The 14,038-nt window shown below is 39.1% G+C and overlaps 1 protein-coding gene across 5 annotated transcripts in view; it reads left to right on the plus strand.

Annotated features, from left to right (window-relative positions):
• Window positions 1-13,070, plus strand: part of LOC140726568 (protein transport protein Sec24B-like) — a 182,927-nt gene extending 169,857 nt beyond the window's left edge. For 4 of the 5 annotated variants that reach the window (XM_073043125.1, XM_073043124.1, XM_073043128.1 and 1 more), the window contains 4 exons: window positions 3,497-3,601; window positions 7,346-7,438; window positions 8,885-8,991; window positions 11,783-13,070. In XM_073043125.1, the coding sequence (XP_072899226.1) occupies window positions 3,497-3,601; window positions 7,346-7,438; window positions 8,885-8,991; window positions 11,783-11,897 (420 nt within the window). In that variant the 3' untranslated portion in view covers window positions 11,898-13,070. The remainder of the gene's footprint in view (window positions 1-3,496; window positions 3,602-7,345; window positions 7,439-8,884; window positions 8,992-11,782) is intronic. The other variant, XM_073043127.1, reaches the window with a different exon arrangement.
• Window positions 13,071-14,038: the final 968 nt, after the last annotated feature.

Genomic DNA, 14,038 nt, shown 5'->3' on the forward strand with positions numbered 1-14,038 from the left:
GTATGAGGTGGTTCATTTTGGTAGGTCAAATATGATGGCAAAATATAGCATTAATGGTAAGACTCTTGGCACACTGGTTGACTCTGTGGTTAAGAAGGCACACAGTGCATTGGCCTTCATCAACCATGGGATTGAGTTTAAGAGCCGAGAGGCAATGTTACAGCTATATAGGACCCTGGTCAGACCCCACTTGGAGTACTGTGCTCAGTTTCTGGTCACCTCACTACAGGAAGGATGTAGAAACCATAGAAAGGGAACAGAGGAGATTTACAAGGATGTTGCCTGGATTGGGGAGCATACCTTATGAAAATAGGTTGAGTGAACTCGGCCTTTTCTCCTTGGAGCGGCGAAGGATGAGAGAGGTGTATAAGATGATGAGAGGTATTGATCGTGTGGATTGTCAGAGGGTTTTTCCCAGGGCTAAAATGGCTAACATGAGAGGGCACAGTTTTAAGGTGCTTGGAAGCAGGTACAGAGGAGATGTCAGGGTTAAGTTTTTATTACATAGAGAGTGGTGAGCACGTGGAATGGGCTGCCAGCAACAGTGGTGGTGGAGGATATGATAGGTCTTTTAGCAGACTCCTAGATAGGTACATGGAGCTTAGAAAAATAGAGGGCTATGGGTAACTCTAGGTAATTTCTAAAATAAGTACATTTCGGCTCAGGATTGTGAGCCTGTAGGTTTTCTATGTTTTGCTGTAAGTGCAGAGCAGGTCTTTCTCTGCCCCAGTAACCCCACAACCCTGATTAACCCACAAATCACAGGACAATTTACAATCACCAGTTAACCTACCCAGTACGTTTTTGGACTGTGGGAGGAAACCAGAGCACACAGGGAAAACCCATGAATTTCATAGGGAGGACATAGACTCCTTAGAGAGGCCACGGGAATTGAACACTAAACGCTGAAACAACCCAAGCTGTATTAGCGTTGTGCTAACTACAAACCCCATTTCCAGAAAAGTTGGGATATTTTCCAAAATGCAATAAAAACAAAAATCTGTGGTATGTTAATTTACGTGAACCTTTATTTAACTGACAAAAGTACAAAGTAAAGATTTTCAGTAGCTTTACTGACCAACTTAATTGTATTTTGTAAATATACACAAATTTAGAATTTGATGGCTGCAACACACTCAACAAAAGTTGGGACAGAGGCATATTTACCATTGTGTTACATCACCTTTCCTTTTAATAACACTTTTTAATCATTTTGGAACTGAGGATACTAATTGTAGTAGATTTGCAATTGGAAATTTTGTCCATTCTTGCTTGATATAAGACTTCAGCTGCTCAACAGTTCGTGGTCTCCGTTGTCTGATTCTCCTCTTCATGATGTGCCATACATTTTAAATAGGAGATAAATCTGGACTGGCAGCAGGCCAGTCAAGCACACGCACTCTGTGTCTACAAAGCCACGCTGTTGTAGCCCGTGCAGAATGAGGTCTGGCATTGTCCTGCTGAAATAAGCATGGACATCCCGGGAAGAGGCGTCGCCTTGATGGCAGCATATGTCTCTCTAAAATCCTAATATACGCCTCAGAGTCAATGGTACCTTCACATACATACAACTCACCCATGCCGTGGGCACTGATGCACCCCCATACCATCACAGATGCTGGCTTTTGCACCTTTCGCTGATAACAATCAGGATGGTCCTTTTCATCTTTGGCACGGAGAACTCGACGCCTGTTTTTTCCAAAAACTAGCTGAAATGTGGACTCATCTGACCACAGCACACGGTTCCACAATCTTTCGGTCCATCTGAGATGAGCTCGGGCCCAGAGAACTCGCTGGCGTTTCTGCATAGAGTTGATGTATGGCTTCCTCCTTGCGTAATACAGTTTCAAGTTGCATTTCTGGATGCAGCGACGGACTGTGTTAAGTGACAATGGTTTTCCGAAGTACTCCCGAGCCCAGGTGGCTATAATTGTCACAGTAGCATGACAGCTTCTTAGGCAGTGCCGCCTGAGGGCTCGAAGATCACGCTCATTCAACAGTGGTTTCTGACCTTGCCGTTTATGCACTGAGATGTCTCTGAATTCTCTGAATCTTTTCACAATATTATGTACTGTAGATGTTGAAAGACCTAAATTCTCTGCATTCTTGCGTTGGGAAATGTTCCTTTTGAACTGACTAACAATTCTCTCACGAATTTTGGCACAAAGGGGTGAGCCACGACCCATCCTTGCTTGCAAAGACTGAGCCTTTGATGGATGCTACTTTTATACCCAGTCATGATGCCTCACCTGCTACCAATTAGCCTGCTTAATGTGGAGTCTTCCAAACCGGTGTTACTTGAATATTCTGTGCACTTTTCAATCTTATTTTAACTCTGTCCCAACTTTTGTTGAGTGTGTTGCAGCCATCAAATTCTAAATTTGTGTATATTTACAAAATACAATTAAGTTGGTCAGTAAAACTATTGAAAATCTTTTCTTTGTACTTTTGTCAGTTAAATAAAGGTTCACGTGAATTAACATATCACAGATTTTTGTTTTTATTGCATTTTGGAAAATATCCCAACTTTTCTGGAAATGGGGTTTGTAATATGCTACTGTGAAGCACAATGTATATTTGGGTGCGTGCCATAATATTTAAGAAACACCAATTCTTTCGAGTATGATCATGTATAAGATTGAAGACCAGTGATAACGCTGTTCTACCAAAAAGGATCTACAGTGACCCAAAACTGAGGGACCACTGGCTCTTGCAGTTTTTCTTTAGCATCCTGTCATGTGGCGAGCAGTAGAGGAATCTTAACACTTTAAAACTTGTTAAAAATATCATTGTGCTGTAGTATAGATTAAGAGAATGTCTTTCAGAAGCATTTTAACTAATATTCTTAAATAGCAGCAATTTAACATTTTCTATGACTCCTATTTTTAAAAAGAAATCTTTGTCCTTTGCTTCCCATTACAGATTTTGTAGCGTTGCTTATTTTGTTTCACTAATGGTTTTGATTGAAACCAGTTCATAATTCTGGGCTGGTGCAAAAATCATACATTTAATGTTCTTTCTTGCCAGTTTTAGTTCAGTTATGAATAATTTAGATGTGTAAAATTAATCTTTGTCTTCAATTTTTACATAAACTTAAAATATTTTCATACATTAATAAGTTGTGACTACATTTAATTTTATCTTTAAATCTTTGATATGTAGATATTATTATTTGTCCTGCCTTTGAAAGAGGAATTGACATGTCATGGATTCAACCATTATATAAAAAAATACTGTGAGACACAATTTGTACTGCATATCTTCTCCGACATTTTGCAAATTTGAAATGTCCAGATTTTGTATCAGCACCATGTGAGATTAAAAAAAGGATCTGTGGCATTTATGTGTGAACAACAACCTAGTAGGTTAGCACTTCCCACACATCGATCTGGAACTTCACAAGTCAGTTAAGAAATTTCAAAGCAGTGTAATTTTTTTACCCTTTGTTTAATTTTCTTTTGTTCATTCAGAATTGATTTTTTTGTGCTCCTGGTAGGGTTCTATCACTGTTGGTGACAAACCCATTCCTCAGCCACCTATTATGCAACTTTCTGCAGAAAGGCTGATAAAAGAGGGTGCTTTCTTGATGGATTGTTGTTCTGTAAGTACTTAACTTTAAATCTGATAATCCTGAGAGTCATTCTTGGTTATTTGGCCTATTTTATTAGAAAGGTTATTTAGATGCTTTTTCTTAATCTTGGATTAATAAGACTTGAGAAGGCTGTTTCTTTTTATTGATGTATTCTGAACATTTTATTGTATTTGTTAATATATGAGTGGTTTTCTATTCCTTTTTACCTCTGGAAATCAAAAGCTTCCACATTCTTCTTATAATGTGACAACCAGATAGTTCAAATGCAATCTAATTATATAGAACTGCAGCAATACCTTGCAACTCTTGAACTCAATCCCCAAACTAGTGAAGGCCTTATGTGAAACACCTTGTGTGTTCTTAAAACCCCCTCAACTTGCATGGGAACTATGGATGTGAACCCCAAGATCCCTCTTATGCACCAACGTAACACCATGGTCCTGAAAAACGTCTCATTTTTACTATGTACTGTACCAGCAGTTATGGTCGAAATGACAATAAAAGTGACTTGACTTAATGCTGCACACTGTTAAGAATCCTACCAGTAACCCTGTATTCTGCCTTCCCCAGTGAATCACTTCACACTTTTGCAGGTTGAACTCCATCAGCCACTTCTCAGCCTAGCTCTGCATCCTATCCTTGTCCTGTTGTAAATGTCAACAACCTTCCACACTACCCACAACACCTCCAACCTTTGTGTCACCTGCAAACTTACTAATGCACCCTTCCCTCTGCCTTCTGGTGGCAAGACAGTTCTGAATCCACACCACCAAGTTTCTCTGGATCCCATGGCTCCTAACTTTCTGAATGAGTGTACCGTGGGGAAACTTGTCAAGTGCTTAATAAGATCCATGTACACCACTTGCTCTTCCTTCATCATTTTGTTCTGTCATTTCCTTAAAGAGGAAGAGGCTTGTGAGACATGACCTTTCTCTTACAAAGCGATGTTGACTAAACATAATCAGACTGTTTCTCCAAATGATCTTAAATCCTGTCTCTAAGAATCCTTTCCAATAATTTGCCCACCAGTGAAGTAAGACTCATTGGTCTATAATTCCCAGGATTTATCCCTATTATCTTTCTTGAAGAAAGGAATAACATTTGCCACCCTCTAGTCTTCTGTACTTTTCTTTTGGCCAGTGAGGGCACAAAGATCATTGCCAAAGATGCAGCAACCTTTTCACTGGCTTCCTGTGGTAATCTGGGTTATGTCCTGTCCAGTGTATCTATCCTAATGTTGAGAGTTCCAGCAATCCTCTTTTCTCAACATTGATGCATATTAGCCTGTTCTATACTATCCTAACATTGGTTAAGGTCCCTTTCACTGGTGAATACTGAAGTAAAATATTCATTAAGGACCTCAACTATCTCCTCCAACTCCAGGCACGTGGTTGACAAGAAATGTGGAACAACTAGTCAAAAGGAAGAAAAAAGCATAGTTAATCCCTGATTGGCACTACTCTCACTCTGGCCATCTCACTGCTCTTTCACTTTTATTTATTTATTTTTATCTTGCGATACAGTGCAGAAAAGGCCCTTCCAACCCAATGAGCCACAGCACCCAGCAACCCACCTACTAACCCTAGCCTAATCACAATACAATTTATAATGACTGATTAACCTCCTAACTGTTAACTCTTTGGATTGTGGGAGGAAGCCGGAGCACCCAGAGGAAACCCACGCACTCACAGGAAGAAGGCACGAACTTTCTTGCAGAGGATGCCAGAATTGAACTTTGATCTCTCACATGCTGAGCTGTAATATTGTCCTGCTGTCCAGTACACTGTTCATATACGTGTAGAATGCCTTGGGGGTTTTCCTTAATCCTACTTGCCAAAGCCTTCTCCTGCCCCCATCTTGCTCTCCTAAGGCCATTCTTCAGTTCCTTCCTGGCTACCTCGTAACTCTCCAGAGCCCTATTTGGTCCTTCCTTCCTAAAGCTTAAGAGAGCATCTTTTTCCCTCTTGACTGGATGTTCAACATCTCTCGCCTGCACTCACCTATGCTTTCCCTGCCTCAAGGCAACAAACCTATCCAGAACGCCATGCAGGTGCTTCTTAAACAACCTCCACAGTTTTGTTGTGCATTTTCTAAGTACATCTATTCCCAATTTAGGCTCCCTAGTTCCTGCCTAATAGCATCATAATTCTCCCTCCCCCAATCAAATACTTTCCCATACCATTTGCTCCTATACCTGTCCAAGTCTATGGTAAAGGCCAGGGAGTTGTTGTCACTGTCTCTGAAATGCTTGCTTACTGAGAAATCTTGTCACCTGACCAGATTAATTGCCTAACACCAGATCCAGCAAGGCCTATCCTCTAGTCGGCCTGTCTACATATTACGTCAGGAATCTTTCCTGGACACACCTAATAAATTCCACGCATCTAAACCTTTTGCACCAGGGAGGTGCTGGTCATTACTAAGGACGTTTAAGTCATGACAATAACACTGTTATTTTTGCATCTTTCCAAAATCTGCCTCCTGATTTGTTCCTCAGTGTCTCTGCTGCCATTCATCGGGTGTATGGGATAATCCCAATAGAGTGATCACTCCCTTCCTGTTACTGACCTCAGTGCTTCACTGGGCGATCCCTCCACAGCATCCTCCCTTTCTGTAGCTGTGATTAGCAAGGCTACTCCTCCACCTCTTTTACCATCCTCCCTGTCCCTTTTGAAACACCTGAACCCTTGTATATCTAGCAGCCATTCCTGCCCTTGTGACAGCCAAGTCTCTGTAATGGCCACAATGTCGCAGTTCCATGTACTAACCCATGCTCTGTTAGGGTTCTCAACCTTTTTTATGCCATGGATCCCTACCAGTAACCAAGAGGCGCATCGACCTCAGGAACTCCTACTCTAAGTCATCACCCTTGTTCCTAATACTTCTCTCATTAAAATAGACACATTTTAACCCATCCAGCTGACTGCAAATTCTTCCCTTTCCACTGCCTGTCCTTCCCCACAGTCTCTCTACACACTGCATTGACCTTTACACCAACTTCCCATCCTCTGACCTATCACTCTAATTCTCATCCCCCTACCCAACTAGCAAACCTGCCCACAAGGATACTGGTCCCTCTAACATCCATTTCTGTTGTCTATGTGCTCGAAAGCCATGTGCAGAGCCAGTGAGATTATGTCTGCTGCTGAGACAGTAGGCAAATTGCAGCGGGTCCAGGTCCTTATTTAGGCAGGCAGGAGTTAATTCTAGTCACAACCAACCTCTCAGAACACTTTTATCACAGTAGATGTGAGTGCTGCCGTTGAGGCAGCTCACCCTGCTCTTCTTGGGTATTAATATGATTGTCAGCCTTTTAAAGCAGGTGAGAAGCCCAACTGCAGAAGTACAACGTCTTGGAGCTCTCCAGTCAGCTGATCAGTATCTTGCCTGTGCACTGTTGAGACCCATTTATCCCTTTCCACAACAGAGTGTTGTCATTTGAATAATAGCCTTATTAAAGCATTTAAGGAAGTCAACTTGTTCATCATTACCTAGTCTGCTAGTTACAAAAAAAGCAGCTTATTCAAACAGTGAGTCCTCTCTAATTGACCTATCTTGAGTCTGCCCAGCCCTATCATAAATTTTGAAGAGGCATGTTACAACTTGAATAATTGTTTACGGTATTTTTCTTAAGTGCAAGAGCATTCTAAACTCATGAGGCCACAGTATTTATTTGCCCAAAAATGATATAAATTCATATTTCTTGTGCACACCTCCACCAATATTAGTTGATATGCTTTTTAATCTTTTCAGGTTATGTACCTCTGGATTGGAAAAAATTGCAACAGCAGCTTTATAAATGAAGTGCTAGGATTTTCTAACTATGTTTCTGTTCCACAAACTATGGTAAGTTAATAGATGAAAAGAAACTTGTGAAGTTGTTGTGTTTCTAAAATGTAATGTCTGATAGGATGAAAACAGTTATTGCTTGCAATGAATAAAACATTTTTATCAGCACCTTACATTACCTTCTTCTCTAACTCCCTGAGCCATTGAACTTTTTACTTTGTAGCTGTTGTGCTGGGCATCTTGTGGTGTGAATGTCTAAAAGGCCAGAATGATCAGTCAGGGTTGAGCCATCTCCCTACACACCCCAGCGTGGAGTTAGCCCCTTCCGATTCTTCGAGCAGCCCTTAACCCTAACCTAATCACAGGTCTATTTATGTTGACCCTTTATCCTTCCTAGTACATCTGAGGACTGTGGGAGGAAACCAGAATGTCCAGGGAAAACTCACACATTCTACAGGGAAGATGTGCAGAGATGGTGCCAGAATTACAGCTGAACTCCAAAGTCCTGAGCTGTAATAGCGTTACACTAACTGCTACACTACCGAGAAGTTCATACTTAACTGAACCCAATCAAGAGTTACATGGAGAATGGGCTGCAGCTCTCATTTCAGGGCCCAACATGTTAACAGGCAATTTTGTGGCATAAAGGGTAAAACAGCAGTGTTTCAAAGTGTGTCAATTTTCATACCTTTGCTTTATTCAGAGCTGCCTATGTATCTCCAAAAAATGCAGGCCAATGGCACATGGTGAAAAAGTTCAGCCCAGCTGGCTGCTTTGTTTTCAGGTTTCACATGTGTTCAGTCACAGCGGACCCGTGAAACTTGATCACACCAGCAGTGCAAGAAAGAAATCTCTGAATATAAAGCTTAACACGATCTGGGAGTTGGTAGGTTGTGAAGTACCAGAATGGAGGTCAGTTGGGCAAAAAACCATTTTGATGATACTTCATTGTATATGCTCCTGGGTATATGAAGTGTCAGGGACAAGAGAAATAAGTCTGAAGCACCAAGTGGCAACTGAAAGATGCAGAAGTGATCAAAAGCAGGAACAATGTGTCATATTCCTGAATTCATTGGATAAATTTTGTTAGCATGTCACTATAAACATCTTTCATGATGTGTTTGATTCACTAATTACAACCAAACTTGGCAGGAACCATAACATTTGTTTGAGAAGATTTCAATTGTAACTTAATATTTACAGCTGTAAAAGAGCTGAGTATTCTCATTTCCTGGTTTAACATTTACATGATCAAATAGAAGAGGCATTTGATCACTTGCACTTTAAAAAAAATCATTGTGAGAATTTTGCAGGTCAAGTAGCATCCCTGAAGAGATTAAATTAATGTTTTGGGTCAAAGATACTTTGTGTTGTCTGATCATTGCTTTTTGAAACCTTGCTGTTTGCAAAGTGACAACATTTCAAAGGCACTTTGATGGAAAGTACTGCAGACTAATGTTTTTCTCTTGTTTCTCCAATTTCTACTTTGTTTCCTAATCGGAGAAGTTTGAACTACCGGAATTGGATACAGCATTATCTCAAAGAGTTAGAAGTTTTGTTTCCTGGCTTCGAGATAGCAGACCATTTCTATCAATTATTTACATTGTAAAGTGAGTATAAGACATTTTGTTGACTTGGTAGTAAAGGATATTTGAATATATAGTCATAGAGTCAACACTGCAGTATAGAAGCTGGCCCCTTGGCCCATCTAGTCCAATCTGGACCATCAATCTGCCTAGTCTCATTGATGTACACCCGGACCATAGCTGTCCATACCCCTCCCATCCATGTACCTATCCAAACTTCTCATAGACTTGAAATGGACCCCACATCCACCCCTTGAGCAGGCAGCTTGTGCCACACTCTCTGAGTGAAGAAATATTTCACCTTTCATCTTTAACCGATGACCTTTAGTTCTAGTCTCACCCAGCTTCAGTAGAAAAAGCCTGCTTGCATTTACCCTATCTATACTCCTCATAATTTTGTGTACCTCTATTAAATCTTCCCTCAGGCTTCTACATTCTGGGAAAGGAAGTCTGAACCTATTCAAACTTTCCCTATAACTCAGGTCCCCAAGTCCCGGTAACATTCTTGTAAATTTTCTCTGCACTCTTACAGTCTTATTTACATCTTTGGTGTAGGTAGGTGACCAAAACTGCACACAACACAATGTCTTATACAATTTCAACATATCATCCCAATTCTTGTTCTCAATACATTGATTTTTGAAGGCCACTGTACCAAAAGCTTTGTTTACGACCCAACCTACCATACCTGTGATGCCGCTTTCAAGGAATTAAAGATCTATTCCCATAAACCCACTGTTCTACCGCACTCCTCAATGCCTTACTGCTCTCTGTATAAGGCCTACCATGGTTGGGCCTCCAAAATGCCACATCTCATATTTGTCTACATTAAATTCCATCTGCCATTTTTCAGCCAATTTTCCAGCTGGTGCAGATCCTGCTGCAAAGTTTCATTGTCCACTGCACTCCCAGTCTTGGTGCCATCAGCTAATTTGCTGATCCAGTTTAACACGTTATCATCCAGATCGTTGATAGAGATGACAATGGATCCACCAGCGTACCACTAATCACAGGCCTCCAGTCAGAAAAGCAATCATCTACTACTACTCTTGGTTTCTCCCAGGAAGACAATGTCTAATCTAATTTACTACTCATCTTGATTGCTTAGCGAATGAACCTTCTTGACAAACCTCCTATTCAGATCCTGTCAAAGGCCTTGCTAAGGTCCTTATAAACATCATCATCTTCCTGGTAACTTCCTTGAAAAAAATTGAAAAAGGTTGATTAGACACAACCTACCACACACAAAGCCATGTTGACTTCAATCCATGTCAATTGAATTATTTGTATATACGGTAATTTTCCCACTACTTATGTCAGGCTCACAGGCCTATAGTTTCCTGGCTTATTCTTAGAGCCTTTCTTAGGTAACAGAACAACATTAGCTGACCTCCAATCCTCTGGCACCTCACATGTCACTAAGGATATTTTAAATATCTCTGCTGGGGCCTCTGCAATTTCTGCACTTGCCTTTCACAGGGTCCAAGGGAACACCTTGTCAGGCCCTGGGGATTTATCCACCCTGATTTGCCTCAATAGGAAACACCAGCTCCTTTGTAAATTGTATAGGGTCTATGACCTTGTTTCTGCTTTACCTCATTTCTAAAGACACTGAGTCCATCTCACTAATGAATACAGATGCAAAAAATCCACTTTCTCTCCATTCTTTCAGATGGCTTTAAAAACTTTAAAACAAATATTTACACTCAGGTTTTAATGATGAGTACTTTAGAATCACTGTATCTCATCATTTCAGAATCTCATTGCTGTTTTGAGCTATGTTTGAGACATGACTGACCAACTCCTTCCATGGAAGACAATAGCCTCCTCCAGTTTTTTTTTTAGCGAATATTATATGGGTGAAGCAATGATTCTTTAAATTTTGGTCTTTTGTTTCAGGAAGTTTTTAAAAAAGTTGTGATTTTCAATAGTTGTAAACATGATAAAATGATTTTTTGAAAGTTACTCAATCAGAACTGTTGTATTTTTGCATAAGGTAAACATAAGAAATAGGAGCAGGAGTAGGCCACTTGCATGTCCAATCTGCTCCACCATTCAGTAAGATCATGGCTGATCTGGTCATGGACTCATCTCCACCTACCTGCCTTTCCCCCATAACCCTTCGATGTAAAAAAAAACCTTCCATACAGGCACTAATTTTTCTGGAAGATTTACTCATCTTTCTCGATTTTAAAAAGTTCAAATCTTCAGCTCTGGAATAGGTTTAAGTAAGCAGCAATAGCTTGCACAAAGCCACTTCTACTGTCATTTGCTCCTGTCCTGCCCTTAAGGTCCAATAGCACATCAAAATCTTCTACTGGCTTCCCAGCAATTAAACTGGGAAATCTGCTTGCTGAGCACATGCCAAGTGAGTTATTATACAATTCAGTTGAGTTAACTTGAATGTATTTAATTGTCTTTTAAGTGAATGTGAGTTGATTTGTATTTGTTTTATGTTTTTTTTTAATATTTTACCCATTTTAATAGCTCTCATGTTTTGAATATTTCTGACATCCATAAACATGAACTTGCAGTGACAGCTTTGTGAGCTTGGGGCAGGGTTTCATAGTTGTTAAAGTTATTCTGAGTACAACTGGTCATATGCCAGAAGGTCATAGTGAAATGCTGAGAATCAAACACCCTGCAGAAAAATCTGCAAAGGACTATGCAGTGAGTCCAGAACCACACTGCAAAATAAAAACAGGGTGGTCCAAGGACAAACTTATGGAGTTAGCCATCTCCCCTTAGTGAATGATTAATTTTCAAATTATGTTTGTCAAGTTCAATACTCTGAATGTTTGTTAAATATTAACAGGGATGATGCTCCATTCAAAACAAGTTTCTTTCACAAGTTAGTGGAGGACAGAACAGAATCTGCATTATCATATTACGAGTTTCTTCTTCACATTCAGCAACAAATCTCCAAGTAACATTTATAGTTCATGAGTTGGAACTGATCAGTCATCAACTTGTTTCTTGGTGGGAGGCTGGTATGGTGTTGGTGATGGAAGAGTTGGGGCAGAATGAAGAGAAATGCATTTTACCTTGGAGACTGGACTTGCTTTCAGCTACATTGACATGGATGTTTTCAAACAGTGTTTCAATCTTGATAAGAGTTTTACATTGACAGCAGGAATATGCAAAGCTGATCAATAAAATTTACAGATGTGCAGAATAAATTCATGGTTACAACACTGAAATGCCTAACTCTATGCTACAATAAAGATTTTAAAAAAGCCACTTTCATTGCAGAATTATAATACTGACATTAAAGAATGGGTTTGAATGTTTTTTTTCTCGATGGGGCAAGAACATGGAGACCTTGTTACCTAATACAAAATTTGATTTATTTATTGCCATGTGTAAGGCCCATTTTATAGTTTTGTTAATTTTGATCCTATTAATTTTCCTGTATGTAATTTTATCAGTGTATATGTTGATTTTTCTTTTCATTAGTGTTGTCAGTGTGTTGTGCAGTCTGCATTAAAATCACTTGCAGGGCTACTGAATGTGGTTTCAAAATGCACATTATAAAAGTCAGTGTGTATATAGAAATTAATTATATAATGTATAAAAAGTAACTTCATTTTTTGGTTGAATTGCAATGGAAAGAATAAACTGTATACAACGGTGTTGAATGTTTTGTTATCAAATTCCTCCTGTCCCATGCAGACCATTTAGGGCTCCAGTATCTGAAATGCAGGTCTTCTATGCTGTCTTTCAATTCAAACGACAAGTGTGTTGTCAAATTTAACAAGAAACATTTTTTTAATATTTTGTTCTGTGTGGAATTGTAAGTGCTCTGTATGGTTTTAATTTTTAGCTTTATTTTATATTCAAGCTTGTATTGCTAGGGCTGACAAAATGGACAGATTGTTTTATTGTACAGTTAACACTCCACACTATGGTCAGCTGAAATCCCAAGAAACAAAGGAAAACTGAATGTGTGCAACAGCTCTGTAACTAAATACATGTATAGGATGTAATGGGAAGTTTAGAAAACCAACATATGAATAAATAATTTCCTGAACTTCAAACTGCAAGACCTGTTGTGTTCCACTGCTTAAATTAAGCAAAATATTAAATGCAGCATCTATCTGAAATATATTGTCTATTTTTGGATTAGAAAAATCTTAACAAGTGCATGAATAATTCCAATTGTTTTACATTTATGAATGACACATGCAAATATATTGGCTTCGCATGAGAAATATTTCAAAAAGAATGTAGTATAAGACAACTCATCTGAAGCTGACTAATCAAACTATGTCAAGTCAAGTCTGTCCTTTGACAGATAAATGTTGGTGAGAAGCAACTGGAAAACAATGAAATTATTGAATGAGAATTTTGTATTTCATAGTTTTAAAGTTTTCAAAAGTCACTTCTCACCAATATTCAAGGGCATGGATATTTAGTCAATAGACATTAAAGTAGGTGTATTTGTAATGGGTCAAGAATTGACCAGGAATGGACTGTATTGTGAGCAGAAAGTACACCCATATAGTCAAATTAAATAACTATGAGTAATTATGGAAAAACATTTTAAACCCTGGCTTGTAATTGGTCAAAGTAAAATCTATAAATATTGACTAAATGTTTTTGTCTCTTATTTACAATCTATCCATTTTCCTGTCTCATACTTTGTTGATATTTGTTTTGCACTTTTATTGATCAAGAATGAGATTTTGCAAATTATGACAATAGACTGATGTTACAAGATAATTATTGATTAAATACTTTCAAAGACAGGGGTAGTGTAATTTGCTGTAAATCAGTTTTCTGAGACAAGCCATTTACCCTAAGATAATGTCATAAATATTGAGTAATTTAGCAGTGTTAGATGGTCAGTCACTCGTGTATTATATCGATTGTGGCACATAAAGAGGCATTCAGACATTTGGATCTGTACTTCCACAGTGCAACCCAATAGTCCCATTGGCTGTTATTTACCCTTGCAATTTATTTATGTTTAGGCAACTGCTCTGATTTATTTTTCCACTGATGAACATCAAAAGATAATGTACAGTAGTCAATTAACCTTTGGGAGAAAACAGGAGCTGTCAGGAAAGAC

The sequence above is a fragment of the Hemitrygon akajei genome, chromosome 4 (assembly GCF_048418815.1).
Source record: "Hemitrygon akajei chromosome 4, sHemAka1.3, whole genome shotgun sequence".
In the NCBI taxonomy this organism is placed as follows: Eukaryota; Metazoa; Chordata; class Chondrichthyes; order Myliobatiformes; family Dasyatidae; genus Hemitrygon; species Hemitrygon akajei.